The 16,067-nt window shown below is 41.1% G+C and overlaps 1 protein-coding gene across 1 annotated transcript in view; it reads right to left on the bottom strand.

Annotated features, from left to right (window-relative positions):
• LOC117493072 (meiosis inhibitor protein 1-like) overlaps positions 1-16,067 on the bottom strand; it is a 125,154-nt gene that overhangs the window by 37,414 nt on the left and 71,673 nt on the right. Inside the window, 5 exon segments of the mRNA XM_034143462.1 lie at positions 5,396-5,564; positions 5,566-5,586; positions 8,505-8,645; positions 8,816-8,998; positions 12,196-12,346. Coding sequence (XP_033999353.1) covers positions 5,396-5,564; positions 5,566-5,586; positions 8,505-8,645; positions 8,816-8,998; positions 12,196-12,346 — 665 coding nt within the window.

Here is a 16,067-nt window from a genome sequence, read left to right as displayed (position 1 = left end):
GCGCTTCCGCTCATTTCTCCCGTGTTATTATCCAAAGTTAATGTAAACTTGAATAATGTTATGTTGGTTGTTGTTTGTGGAAGCTCCAGTGAATGAGCCCCATTAACTGAGTTTTAAACATCACTTTAAATGGAAGATCCCCATAGGCCCCGCCCACTCGATCGGCGATCGGTATCGGCCGATACTGATTCCGGCGATCGGCCCCAAAATTGGCGATCGGAGCATCCCTACTATTTATCCTCATCACTTATACTCCAACTGGGTGAATTAACTACATAAACAACTATCTCATTTCCCACTGTCTGTAATGACAAAGGATGCTGGGAGGATTAATGGCTCTTCACTTCCAACATTAATCAGAAGCAACAAGCGTTCCTACTTCGGTCCATTTAAAACGTTTTAAAAGAGACTTTTTCCTGGCAGAACAGATGAACAAAATCCCAACTTTTGCCACTTTAACATATAAAACAATGATATACAGTAGTTGTTTTTTCGGACGTGTCGAGCATTCCTAATTGGTGTTCAATGAACTGTCCTTTAAATAAATTCAATCCAAAGTGACATTTTCTGTGTTTGCCCTGTGATAAGTGTCCTTGATAGTTGAATTGTCACCATTTTGGGAGCATTTTGCATAATTTGTTTGCTGACAGAGGATTAGAAATATGCAGAATCTTTATGTGATCATAATTAACCCGCCTTTATTACCGTCTTTGTAATTGATCGCACTTCAAACAGTTCCAAGAACCATCAGAAATAAAACCCTGGCTCGTAAAATGACCCAACAAACATAAATCCACGCAAATAATCTTTCAAATTATCCAATATGTGAGAATAATTAAACTAAGTGCCCTCCATTAGGTTGAAAAAATGAACATTGTGCTAAATGGACGTATTAATCCATGCAAATTGTTTTATAGATATTTCACTGCTGTAACGCAATTGTTATGTCCATATCATTATCTCAATTCTCTAATTAATTTGGTAGCGTTGTCAGACTAAGTGTTTGGAATTGAGCATTAATATGTTTTTATAAAATAAAGTGAGGAAATCCAGGAATGTATCCCTAAAATCTCAATTTAAATGTACAAATAAGGTATTTAAGCTGTGATACTTGTCAGGGAATAATATGCCCTGCATGTCATCTTTCGCCCATCTTGACGCAGATGCCCAGCCTAGGGCAGCCGCTATCTCCCTTAAAGGGGACCTATCATGCGAAATGATTTTGTACGTCTTTTATACATGAATATGTGTCCCCGGTGTTCCAGGGAACTCACCAAGTGTCAGAAAACACAACCCTCTCTATTTTCCTCCATACCCAAATCTCTAAAAAAGGGGCTGCAACGGATCTGATCAAAACTGATCCAGATTTGAACACTTTACTGACGTCAGGACGGTGGCGCTACGGCTATTGGGCCAACTCCTCCAATCAGGAGGAGACAGCCACGGCCATTGCCGTTAGAAAGTGCTGGAGACGCTGTATTACATATGCCAGGCCTGTAAGTGGCGCTGTAGTCTGCCACAAAAGCAGCGAAGAAGACTTGGTTACCATGGTTACCCTTCTGTTTATTCTCCGCTGTGGCTTTCTTTCTCCCTCCCCGAGGCAAGCGTTTGCTCACGCTGCAATGCAATCCCTCCCCGTCGAGGCAAGCACTGTAATTCTCTCCGGTTAGTCCACCAGCAGATGACAAACACCCACCTCTCAGCCTCTTCCAAGGAACGAGGGGACCGTGCGGCAGAGTTTCAGTTTCAGTTACTTTCACCGGTCAAGATGTCCGTTAAAATTTAAATCTTCCGGACAAAATTAGAAAAGTGCCGGTCAAAGGTCTTCTTTGTTATTTATTGAGCTTTAAAACAAATGAATAACGACTCTATATAATAAAACACGGAGGACGGAGATCTCTTTTTCTCCCCCTCTTCTGACAGCCCAGCAGCTGATCAGAGCACGTCTCCCCTCTCCTGCAGGGGGGCGTGGTCAGCAGAATCAGACCCGTAGACAGCAAACAGCACATAGAGCGAAATGAGGCATGGCTAAAATGCATGATCTGTTTGGTATTTTGAAAACAGAAACGTATAAATATACCTTATATAGGTATGGCCCTACAATATATCATTTAAATATAGCATGATAGGTTTCCTTTAAGGAGGGGCTGCCCTAGCATTTTGTTGATGTTGCCAGTTTATGACCGGGCAACTCTCGGTCAGAGATAGTTATTGTTTTGGGACACCAAATGTGATTCAGTGTCCTCAGCTGTTTAGTCTATCTATTGAAGAATGTTGATTATTACACTCTGAACTAGTTAAAACGTTGAACTACAGAGGGGTTCTTCAGAATTGATTGTGGCATCTCTACCCTGTGGTCAGATCGTGGCCCTGTGACATGTCTTGTGAATTCTCCGGCCGAAGCTCCAAATAAACCGTCAGTGTTTGCAATCAAAGCTCCAGCTCCATCGTGTCTCTTTGAGTCCTGACTCCCAATTGCTTCAGAAGTTTCCCCCACAATACATACAAAACCAAAGAGATATTTCAACATTACCACGTTTTCTTGAAGCTTTTTAGGCGGAGAACTGATGTTATTTTACCATGGCAATAAAAGGACTTAAAAGCCATTGTTCTTTTCATAATTTCAATGTGGAAATAAACCGAACCAACAAAATGATTGCCTGGAAAATGGATTGGATTATTCTGCGTAATATTCGCTATCTGCTGCCTCGGGAGCATTTACATTTTCAGTTTTGTTTTTATTTCGGTTTGAGGACAAGTGACTGCCACATTAATGCTTTTTGGTTCACCAACAGAACACATTTTGAAAGTTTCAGTGGCAGTATTCAATCCCACTGTCACTCACACTCATATATATTATTTATCACAAGTTGGGAGAAGAGTAGACATTGAAGAGGTTTCATCCTGCCTCCTCAGCCTTTTCTTTGCACCTGACAGTGAGCTGCTTACAGCGAAGCCAAAGGTCCAAAAACTAAAACAATTTGAAGCAAAACCTGGGAGTTAAAGGTCCCATGTCACGGCCATTTCTACGGATCATAATTCCATTGTTGTGGTCTACTAGAATAGATTTACAATGTGCAATTTTCCAAACTCACATTGGTTTCTCATACAGCATCTCTGTATAGTATGTGTTATTCACTCTCTGTCCTAAACGGCTTGTTGGAGCTCCTGCCCCCCCCCCCTCCCTGTGAGCCCAGTGGCCGTCTGCGAGACAGCGAGACACAGCTAAACCCAGCCCGAAACCAGCCCGAGCACACACACACACCCGCAGCCTGGCTGGGAGTTTGTGTGTGTGCTCACACACAAACTCACAGCCTCGCCGCGTCCCGCCGTCTCAGGGTGGAGAAATCGGCGGAGCTGCAGCTGAGAAAAGATTGAGTGTGTATGTGTGAGGAAGTCCACGGATTGGTCAATTTGGACCAATCCACGGACTTAACGTAACGGCTCCGCGGACGTAACGTAACGTCACTATACCCAAATACGTCACTATACCCAAATACGTCACTATACCCAAGAAGAAAACAATGGAAAAAGAGAAATCTCCAACGAGGCGTTCTGGGGCAGCATAGACAGGTCTTTTCTGTGTTAGAGTTTTACTCGCTACAGGGTGTACTTTGAGGGTTTGTGACTTTGCAGACCGTTTACATGCAGAAGCTACATAACACACAAGGGGACGGGTAATAACCGGAAAAGCATGACATGGGACCTTTAAATATGTAATTGATGAGTCTAATTGGAATTCTGGTGGTATTTCAGTGGAAGGACATGTAACCAAAAATAACCTTTAACACAACAGGATGACTTTCTTAGAACAATGTGTACGTGTTTGTGCCTGAACTTGTACTGATTGGAAGATATAATGAAATTAAAAGCTGTCATTGAGGCAGAAACAGTGTCTGTCGCATTATAAAAACTAAACTCAGGGGAGTAAACTGAAAAAATGACCTCTATCTATCAACTGGAAATGAATGTTTCTGTGTTTTAATGGTATATAACTGGGCGTCAGACTAAATCAGTTGGCATTAATCTTGAACTATGATTGTGAATAACCACTGCTCAATCATCCGATATTCTTCTGTGTGATGAACTGAATATATTACAGCAGCGGTGGATTCTGTGGCCCTGAGAGTCAGAAAGCTATCAAGGCTTTAGTGTCTGTGAAGGACTTTGCTAAGAGTTTTGAATAATTACATATGTATATTAGGAAGTATAAAAGAAAGATAACTCCTTGAAGATTATGACTCAGCAAACTAAAGGTGAATATTAAGCTTTCAAAAGACAAACAACATTTGATTTTTTTATGGCCCATGAGGATGTCAGCTCGTAAAGTGAAATGGCTTTGATCAGTGTGAGACAACAAGTGTGTGTGTGTGTGTGTGTGTGTGTGTGTGTGTGTGTGTGTGTGTGTGTGTGTGTGTGTGATTATGCATATCGGTGTGCATGCATTGGTAATGTGATGTTTAGTTCAGTACAGTGGTGAAGGTGTGATGATTCCCAATGCGTTTGGAAGTTAGTACCTCGCATAATATATTCACAACTCCCTGATTATGCACATTAATTTCAAACGAGAGAGCCCATCGCTGCGCTGCAGGTGCATGAAACTGTCAGGTCTGTTTTACGCTGTGTGCTTCTTCTCTGCATTGCCTATAAATTGCTAATAAATCAAAAGCGTTCGCCCCGTGAAGCGTTCCTGATAAAAACATTGCCTCACTGACTTTAAAATTCATTATCGGAATCAGAATGAGGTTTATTACCAAGTAGGTTTACACATACAAGAAGTTTGGTTGGGTGTATAATGGGGCAGTATAAGGTCACATGGGTCGGAAGTAGAGATGGGCGGGACTTCGCCTCTCTATACATATTTGTATATATATTTGTCTTTTTTGTATTATCCATTACGGTAAACTTGCTTTTAACCCTGCACAGATTTCTTCTCTAGGAATGCAACAGGTGTTTATATAACTCTCTCCCTGTGTGTCTCTCTCACCCTGTGTGTCTCTCTCTCCCTGTGTGTCTCTCTCTCCCTGTGTGTGTCTCTCTCCCTGTGTGTCTCTCTCTCCCTGTGTGTCTCTCTCACCCTGTGTGTCTCTCTCTCCCTGTGTGTCTCTCTTTCCCTGTGTGTCTCTCTCTCCCTGTGTGTCTCTCTCACCCTGTGTGTCTCTGTCTCTCTCCCTGTGTGTCTCTCTCACCCTGTGTGTCTCTCTCTCCCTGTGTGTCCCTGTGTCTCTCTCACCCTGTGTGTCTCTCTCTCCCTGTGTGTCTCTCTCTCCCTGTGTGTCTCTCTTTCCCTGTGTGTCTCTCTCTCCCTGTGTGTCTCTCTCTCCCTGTGTGTCTCTCTCTCCCTGTGTGTCTCTCTCTCCCTGTGTCTCTCTCTCTCCCGGTGTGTCTCTCTCACCCTGTGCAGCGTGTCCCTGGCTGAGTCCATGTCCCATGTTCTCCAAACTGTGTCTCTGCAGCGCCTGCAGCACGGCCGGCCTCAGACTGAAACACAAGTCAGACTCAAAGTCTCTCTGAGCTCGCAGAAGGACTTCCAGCACTCCCAGAGCTCTGCCTGCCAGGGGGGGGCTCTCTGCTGCAGACCATGTCCTGTAAGACACACAGTCAGACACATTTAGGAGGGGTTTGTGTAGCAATAATATCATATATATATATATATATATTTGTATACAAATTCAAACATATTTATTTTCCTAAACTGATATATTCCTGCACTTTAACTGTCTCTGCATATTGAAGTATGAATGCTTGTTGTTTGTACGTTGTCTTCTCCTGGATGTTGTACGTCTCTTGTTTTTTGTATTTTTAATGACACCTTAAAGAAAGGTACTCATCTCATTGTACCTGTATAATGACAATAAAGGATTCTATTCTATTCTATTAACACAGTCAAAATAACTAAGGGAATGAATCCAGGTAAACATAAATAAAATGCTGCTCAATATAATTGTGTTTTCTATAAACTAGCTTGAGCTAATTGGTATTTAATTGTACTTCAATGATTGAAAAGATGATTGGTCATCGGCAGTGAATGTAGGGGATTACTTTAGTCGTTGCTATTGTTTGTGTGTTCTTTGTAATTAATTGTGTCTCTTTTTACATTCAATCAGTACAGACCACTGTCTCATTTGTATGCATATATTTTGTTTTCCATTTCTAAATAACAAACACTGGTTATGCATTGTCGAAACGCAATACAACGATTTTTAATCAGAAAAGACGATTCTGACATCTAAGGGAACTTACTATCAGAACTACGATGTGGTCTAAAAATAATCTTATCTAATAACCATCTGCTCCCTACTATGCATTAAGAGATGTTTTCATGTGGAGCGGCATGCCTGTCGCTGAGCTTTGTCAATTAGCACAAGTGACGATTTCATTTAAATCCTTAATTACAATCTGGTTTCCCTTATTTTATTCGTATGCCTGCTCTCCATAAGAGTTGTACACTTTTTTCAATACGACTTAGACTGGGATGAACTATGGCTGCCCCCTCTCTTTTTGAGACACTATGAAGGCTTCTCAATTCTCTAATTTCCCCTCCTCGACTCCTCTCCTCGACTCCTATCCTCGACTCCTATCCTCGTGTCTTAGTCCCGCCCACAGGAGATGCGTTGGGAAGGAGGGGAACCGAGGAGAGGAGGGGAAGCAGCAGGCGGTTAGAGAAATGAGAACTCCTCTCCTCTGAGCGGTCATTTTAAAGAGACGTCCATTAATGATGACAGGAGGCACAGCAGCACTCTGTCTGATGGACAGATGTGTTCATGACGACTTATATATTTACTTTTAATTCATTCACAGTGCGGTATAATGAGACAATAACAGGCTACAGATGCGCACACACACACACACACATATATATATATATATTGATTTCAGAATCAAACAAGTATGAGAGCACTCTCATAATAACGTAACACTATCAGAGACTGGATATATCCAGGGGATGCATGCAGAGCTGTCATTGGCTGAGATAAGTCCGGCCGTGCGTCACGACTCTTTGAAACATCACTGTTGCCGGAAATACATCCGAGGAGGAGCCGTGGAGGACCCATCAGTGTATCCTCGATTATAGCTCCTCCAGAGAGCCTCCTCCATGCTCGATCCTCGATGCTCGGTCCTCGATGTGCATTGAGAGAAATGTCCTTCAACATGGCGCGCTGAAATCCATTTCTGGGTCACTACCGGAGGACCGAGGATTCGAGGAGGGGAAATTAGAGAATTGAGAAGCCTTCTATTATTGACTCATTATACCGCACTGTCAATGAATTAAAAGTAAATATATAAGTCATCATGAACACATCTGTCCGTCAGACAGAGTGCTGCTGTGCCTCCTGTCATCATTAATGGACGTCTCTTTAAAATGACCGCTCAGAGGAGAGGAGTTCTCATTTCTCTAACCGCCTGCTGCTTCCCCTCCTCTCTCCTCGGTTCCCCTCCTCGACTCCTCGCTTGCATCTCCTGTGGGCGGGACTAAGACACGAGGATAGGAGTCGAGGAGGGCAAATTAGAGAATTGAGAAGCCTTCTATGTATTTCTTATATTATATTTCAATTGTCTCACTACAGAATGAAAACTGAATTTCTCTTTGTGGATTTATGAAGTATTTTTTCTCCTTCTTAATATCATAAGATGATATCATATTGTAGCACCAAGTAATCCTTTTCTGAAGGGAGGCATGGATAAAATCATCACTCTGTTTTCTAAATGCTTATTCATTTAACTGGATATTTTTTCTTTGACAGTTATCTTTTCATCCATGCTGGCATTTGACTTCTTAATTTCCCCATTCCCACATATTCGACAATATGAAAATAGGAACAATTGCCCAATCTTAGCCCAAACTATAACACCCAAGTCTTATTACAGGGTATATGCAGGAATCCTGAAGTGAAGTGTAATCCCTTTTAAGACCTTTTTTAAGACCCTTTCCATACATTTTAAGACCTCATCGCCACTTGGAGTTTTAACCGGTTACCTTGGCGACACACTTTACCTCACATTGACTATATACAGTATTGATTGTCCTTCCTCCTTATCTTCCAACCATTTGGACGCAGACTTGCATTTCCCCATAACGATGTTGTTTAACAACCGGCGTAAACGGACCTTCGCGCTATCAAGCAGTGAGCGTGCGATGTCCTGTTCAGATGACGTCAAATCCAACGGGATGCCATAAATAAACTACACAGAATCACACTACACACCTACGCAATGATTACATTCAGGCAAACTGTAGAATACAACCTTTTTGGACAATTTATATACTTATTGAAAACAAGCTACAAAACGTAATACCTTGGAAAATGCCGTTTCATACTTTTTAATAACCTTCATTTTCACTAAATTGATTTATCAACTTTTAATACTTTTTAAGACCCCGCGGTTTACTGCTCCTGGCTAGTCTTAACTGGGTGTGAAACGCTGCAGCATATCAGGCAGCATTTAAAAGCATCTTCACTTTATTATAGCCAATTAAAATGCAGCAGGTCTTTAATTCTCACCAGGAGGGTCAGCAGGACAGCTGGGTGTTTGTCTATCAGAGTCAGCAGCTCCAGTGTTTCTGTGTCCGGCTCCTTATCCTCCTCCGCACCGCTTTCTCTCCACTCTCCTTTCTCCTGTACCAAGAAATAAAAGCCGACCAGCTTTTCATTACATTTAAATCGTGAGAGGTTAAAGAGAATGATTAAAAAAAAACTGAATTTCTAACACTTGTGAAATAATTAGTGAAACTTGTTGAAGTGTTTTTAATCAAAGCACTACAATTATTTATTGATGAATACTTGAAAGAAGTGAAACTATTTCCCCCCCTTACCGTGCTCTGCTCTGCATCTGTGTGCTGCGTCTGCTTGGTCAACCAAAGCTCCAGGACCAGCGACCCGAATTTCTCCACTAGATCGGGATATCGATAGATGAAGTGGAGGAGAGCAGGGTGGTGGATGTAGAGGGAGGAGAAGCTTTGGGAGGAGAGCGCCTTGCTGATGCAGCTCAAAGGAGCCTTCGGTGTTGGTAAAAAAGATTGAAACATAAGTTAGGTAAATAGTTTTGCAAGATGAAAACAAACTTTGAAACCATAGAGAGGCGAAGTCCCGCCCATCTACTTCCGACCCATGGGACCTTATTTCGGAAAAATGATGTATTGAAGTCAATGGGGAGAGAAAGATTATCTTTCGATGCCGTTTGAATTGTGCCACGAATTACACATATGATGTTTGTCAATCTTAACAAATAATTTCCATGTCAAAAAAGTCAGTTTGTCGTAAAACTGTTGAAATATAAGACTATGAAAAATACGCAACTAGAAAGACTACAAATCCCAGAATCCCGGTCCCGCATGCTGGCTCTTACGGAACCGACTAACTCCCCTTGTGTGTATGTGCAGCTCTCAACATGCCCAGACTTGGAGTGATTTTCACCTCTTTTAATACTTTTCTGCCTCATTCTGAAAGAAAGAGGTGAAATGTGCCAACGTGACGGCCGTCTTGGTGTGTGGTGCGAGGCGGGAGATGTAGTTCATTGAGCGGTTTCACACAAAAAAAGTGTTACTTCACAGTTTTACGACACATTTTAATTTTTTTGACTTGCAAAATTATCTTTTAAATTGACAAACATCATATGTGTAATTCGTGGCACAATTCAAACGGGATCGAAAGATAATCTTTCTCTCCCCCATTGACTTCAATACATACTTTTTCCGAAATATGGTCTCATGGAGGTCCACCGGAAACGGAGGGACTTCGCCTCTCTATTGTAATATATGGAGCTACCAGCTTCATATTAGTATGTAGTGTCTCTACTTTAAAGAATCCTCTCCTGCTGATGTTCAGGTGTATATCAGTATGTAGTGTCTCTACTTTAAAGAATCCTCTCCTGCTGATGTTCAGGTGTATATCAGTATGTAGTGTCTCTACTTTAAAGAGTCCTCTCCTGCTGATGTTCAGGTGTATATCAGTATGTAGTGTCTCTACTTTAAAGAATCCTCTCCTGCTGATGTCCAGGTGTATATCAGTATGTAGTGTCTCTACTTTAAAGAGTGCTCTCCTGCTGATGTTCAGGTGTATATCAGTATGTAGTGTCTCTACTTTAAAGAGTCCTCTCCTCCTGATGTTCAGGTGTATATCAGTATGTAGTGTCTCTACTGTGACATGTCTCCATGCTTTAATGTTCAAAAAGCTCTTTATTGTTCTCATACTGCCTGTGCTGCAGCACCTCTTTTCCCCCTCTGTCTGAAACCAGAGCCCAGTCTGCTCTGATTGGTTAGCTGGCCGGCTCTGTTGTGATTGGTCAACCGCTAAGAGATGTCCCGCCCCTTAGCCTATCACGTACAATGTGTTGCAGATCTATCCAATAGTAGCGTGAGTGTTACATAATGATGTCACCATGTTATGGAAGTAAACAAAGGAGTCCAGTGGAGGCGTCTCAAGTGTGCAATAATATAATATGATGCTCTTTGAACTAAACAGAAGTACATTATTTTGAGGAAATACTATTTGTTGCATCCAAAGATGAATAAAAGCTGTCAAACTGTTGTTTCTGAGTAAAAGCTGCCACCTGCAGTGCATGCTGTTCTTTCTTTGTGAACAGGAAAATCAACACTTTGAACTCCTTCATCTTAAGGAAATCTTGGCACTTTAATGTTGTACCGCTTGAATCTCGCTGAATATGCCTCGAGGCGGACTACCTGCCTCTGCTGGCAGTGTGTGTTGTGGTGAGATTTAAAGGGATAAAAGGTACAACTGTTGAAAATACTGAAACAAGGCAAATATACAAAATGGTCATTACTGAAAAGCATAAAACACAGTTAGAGGAGGAAGAAGTACTCAGATCTTCAGTAAAAGTTCTGCACTTAAAATATTTTAAGTACAAAAGTATCAAAATATACTTTAGTACCAAAAGTAAAAGTACTCGTTACGCATGGCCCATTTTAGAATCATAAATATTAAATGATTGGATTATGATTATCGGTGCATTAATGTGTTCATCACAGCTTGTAAAGGTGGAGCTAATTGTAATGACTTTATATTCAGCTGCTAAATATCTGACCCTATAATTATATGTCACTAGAGTGCCACAGTGACGCGTCCTAAAACCCGGAAGTAAGTTAGCATTTTACCACTTCCGGTTCCTTCGACAAAAACCAATGCAATTTCTCCATAGGATTTAGGAAAATAGCTGAAAGAAGGTCTGTGGTTGAGACACGTTCAAGAGACGGATCACGTTTTGTTCTACGACATTAAATACATCAGCAGTGACCCCGCTGGTGATTTCTGAAGAGTTGACGTGTCTGAAAAACGATGGTTGTTACCAAGTTGCTGAATAGGACTACAGAAGTTGTCGAGGCCGTTGTACGTCATTACACCGAACACGTAAACACTCCCGCTAAGTTTGTTTCCCCGTGTTCTGCTTGAAAGCAAGTACCTGCCTCCTGCAAACTGTTCAAACAAACGCTTCAACTCGTACAATTTAGAATCTGTATGTTTGAATATGGATCTTAAGTTGGCGTGACGTTGAAGCAGCGACCCGGCTGTAGTTCGTTTATAGCATAACGTTAGCATTTTGCTTCTGGCGACTAGATTTATGATTAGAAAATTATAAAAGTAGGGTAGACATGTGGATATTATCTGGCTGAACAAAACGTGATCCATCTCTTGAACGTGTCTCAACCACATACCTTATTTCCAGCTATTTTCCAATATCCTATGGAGAAATTGCATTGCGTTTTTGTCGAAGGAACCGGAAGGAGTTTACTTCCTGGTTTTAGGACGTGTCACTTTGTGGTTAAAACTGTGGTTTAATTATTAATTGATATATATTTTTGTACTAGATATTAATCATTTTTGTTAAGTTTTCCAATAGCATAATGTTGTTACATTAGAGCGTGTAACAAAAGTATGACGCTTGAAATAGGAAATTAACATTGCTTAACCATTAGCTGATAATCTATATCTATATGAGCTAAAGATGTCCAAATAATCTAGTGGAGTACAAAGTACAATATTTGTTTCTAAAATGTTGTTGAGGAGAAATAATTAGGTAACATAAAAAGTACAAATACCTCAAAATTATACTTAAGAACACACATATATTAAATACAGTACTTAGAAAAAATACCATAATGCTTTTCTCTACTGTGAAAATGTGGAAGTTACAGAGAAGAATATGTTTTGATTTCTGTGCAGCGATGATCTGAGTTACCCTGTCGAGGTTTGGGATCTTGTCTTGTGTCGCTGCCAGCAGGTAGAGGGCGGAGCGGAGCACGAAGCGAGGAGGAGCGCAGCCGCCTTGCGCCTGCACCGAGCGCAGCAGCCACACCACACTGGAGAACACCATCTGGTCCGGGAGGAGCCTGGGAAACACAAACACAAGCATGGGCAATAGTGTCACATTGGACATTTGGTTGTGTAAGAAATAAAATCAATGTTTATATGGCGTAATTTAAATTAAATACACTTTTTTCATTTAAAACTGTTTTATTCTGAAAACCGAATGTTCACACATGACTTCCGGTTTTCCGCTAGTAAATCACGTAATGTCCGGTTAGCATTAGCATGTGAACCGTGAATTGAAGGTGAAATGACATGTGGTGTTGTACACTAAACACACTGTCTTTAACACTCATTTATTGACGCTGCAATACTGTTATTAGGGAATGTTTAAATAACCACAGACATTAGAATGCTGTAATTTGACACCAGAAAAACGACAGGAATTGCCCCGTCGACGCCAGCCAATAGGAGAAGACTACAGTTGATAACCCGTGATAGACAGGGAGAATCTATCTCTCTTCCACCCAGCACCCCACGCGAACGGGTATCAGCTGAGCTGAGGGGGGGAGCCACGCCATCTCACAAATGTCATTGTATATAATTGCATAATTTGTTTAATTAAATGCTGTTAACATCTTCCGGCGCAGACTGAAAATGTCCGGTGCCTTGCTCAAGGGCACCACAGTAGGGCAGGAGGTGAACTGGGACCTCTCCAAGTAGCAGTCCACACTCCATTTTTAGATCTGGTTGGGGACTTGAACCGGCGACCCTACAGCTCACAGTCCAATCCCCTACTGACTGAGCCACTGCCACTGACAACCACTGCCACTGAATGCATTGGTTGATGTGATTGCTCGTATATCCCATCATTGAAGTAGTTTTCAATTGTGCCAGTTTGAAATGATTTATAATAGTTTATTTTATTTGCATATTGACTGGTTAATTGTGCCATTCAATTTGTGTTTTACGACCGCTGCATTCGTTCTGCCTGTATTGTCTGTGTTTTATCTGTTGCTGCCCTTCTTGGCCAGGTCGCTCTTGACTTTTACCTGGTTAAATAAAGGATATATACAAGGGCTCTCTCGACTAACAGCAAAGGAATATTGCAGAAAATAAGATGTGTGGCAAAAACATGTTTATGATGCTTACACCTTTTGTTCAGCAGGATAATCTCCACATATATCAACACCAGTTTGTGATTTATAAAATTATAAATTAAACTGGCAGAAGTTAAAAGCTATCGTTAGGCTATAAGGGAACTACAGCAAGGTCACATGACTTCACGTCACCACCGCTAAGCTAAAGGCGGCTAATGTTCGATGTGATGACGTTTAGTCCTCTTATTGATCCACCTGTAAGCAACCACTGTTTTTAAGACACATAGATGCTTCAGACATCCACCAGTGGGGTATTTACTGACATATTTTACGTCGAGAAACAAAACGTGAACACTTTTTGGGGGAATCTCACCTAAAACTCATTTAAAACCTGGTTACAAGTGCTTAAAAGCAAAGTCATTTACGGGTTCAAGACTCATTCCTCCACCACTCTATAAGGATGATATTTACTTTAAATACCAAAATAACTAATAGATGTGGTCAAATATTTACACTTCATTATATATAAACACTAGGGCTGTCCCGAATACCATTTTTCGGGCTCCGGATATTCGGTAGTAATCAGCAGCGGGCCGCTTCAACACGTGTATTTCGGTTTATTCACTGCATTCATTTTGTTATTCTACAGTATTGTTGTTTTATAGTTATTTGTTAATGTATATAACCCAATTTGTGTTCTTTGAAATTGAAAAGGATATTGCATTGTGTTTGTTACTTTCGTTGCAGTTGTATATGTCTTAAGTGTAATTTGGCTTGGCTTCCTATTTTGTATGGACATGCTTTTATTTTGAAGGAGAGTTAGCGCTGTTGACAGGAAGTTGTTGTTGCTATGGAAACAACGTGACGGCGATTAACGGAGAAAAAGTAATATCTACATTATAAAGACGGAGAAAGTAAACTATAACGTTTATGGTTAAGTGTTAGCACCCCCCGAAGAGGCACAAGCTCTTACGTTGATATTGGAGTTTTCAATTAATTCAATTTGGCAGCCGCAGTGCATATTCGGATATTCGGGTACAGCCCTAATAAACACTCATACATACACATACTTGAATTCATGTCAAACACACAGTAACAAAGGGGAAAAACACAAAGTGCTGCAGGGGCTTGCTGTTGATGACCCACACTTGTTATCTCTCTTTCTCACGCATAAATACACACAAACAGTCGGGATGTTTAGCAACACACGGACACACACACACACACAAACACACAGATCTTCTCCCCGCACACACTCAACCCTCCCACGCTATGTAAATATCTGGCCACAGCTCCCATTAATCTTAACGAGACCACACAGTGTTGGGGAGAGGCTTTCATCCCCTTTCCCCGGGGGGGCAATGCACAGCCGAGGTTCCACAGAAGGACAAATTAAGCTTTCCGTGTAAGCCCACGTTTTCTCTGAGGTCATAAAATATGTACTTAAGAACACCATCGATAGGCCGCAGAAGTGCTGATGAAGCAGCGAGAGGGTTACACACAGTACAAAGACAGCAGCTTTCTTAATAGAGCTGGGTAGCAGAGTGGTGCAGGAATGAGTCCTTAAAGCAGGGAATGAGTTAGCATTTGACCACTTACAGTTCACTCGTCTTGAAGTCAATGGTTGTTAAGATTCCTAAGGTAAGTCTGTGGTAACATAACCTTTAGAGATTTTTACGTTTTGTTTTAAGACATGAAATTCATCAGTAAATCCCCACTGGTGAGTTTCTTCTACGTGTCAAAATACAGGCGGATGTTAACAAGTGTCAAATGAGAATACTGTATGTCATCAAGCAGATCATTAGTGGCCTTTAGCTTAGCGGTGGTGACGTGAAGTCATGTGACCGTGATGTAGTTCCTTTAAAGCCTAGCGTTAGCTTTCTACCTCTGACGATTGCAATTTCGCTTCAAAATTCCTAAAATGGTGATTATATGTTGAGATTATTCTGCTGAAGAAAAATGCGCAAGTATAGTAAAAGTGTGTTTACCACAGATCTTAGTTTCTTCAATAACTCGAAATCCAGTGTACAAAATTGAGTAGTTTTTTGTCGAGAGAGCGCTTGCGATGCTAACTTCGGGGTCTGCCTATAAAAAGACTTCATCACCCCAGAGTAACTTTTGTCTTGTTTTTATACAGCCTACTTCTATATTAGCTTGTTTTAATATCTATTCTCTTGGCTTATTAATGCATTTAAACGTAATTGTATACTGTCTTTCATTTGCAATATATTTTCACTGTTTTTTGTAAAGCATTTCAAAATGTCCTTATTTTTTAAATGTACTATATAAATAAACTTGCACCTCCTTTAAGAAAGGCTGTCAATGTATCAATTAAACTTAAACTTCAATACCTGTCCTTAGTGAATATGTTTTTTAAAGGGGACCTATCATGCAAAATGCACTTTTTGATGTCTTTTATACATCAAGATGTGTCCCCGGTGTGTCGGGGATCTCACGCAGCGTCAGAAAATAAAACCCTCTCTCTTTTCCTCCGTACCCAAATCTCTAAAAACGGGGCTACAACGGAGCCGATCCAGATTTGCGTCCGATATGACGTAATATCTGAAATGTGGACCCACGGCACTATCAGAAACGTTGCTATCAGAAACAATGCCCGACTGTTTTCGACGTAATATGGTCGGTGTTTACATTAGCATCGCTAACACTCAGAGCTAACCTGTACTGGAGAGCATGTGTGTGAAGA

The sequence above is a fragment of the Trematomus bernacchii genome, unplaced genomic scaffold, assembly GCF_902827165.1.
Source record: "Trematomus bernacchii unplaced genomic scaffold, fTreBer1.1, whole genome shotgun sequence".
NCBI classification, from domain to species: domain Eukaryota; kingdom Metazoa; phylum Chordata; class Actinopteri; order Perciformes; family Nototheniidae; genus Trematomus; species Trematomus bernacchii.
Note: the sequence above shows the minus strand (reverse complement) of the source record. Positions and strands in the feature narration are given on the sequence as shown.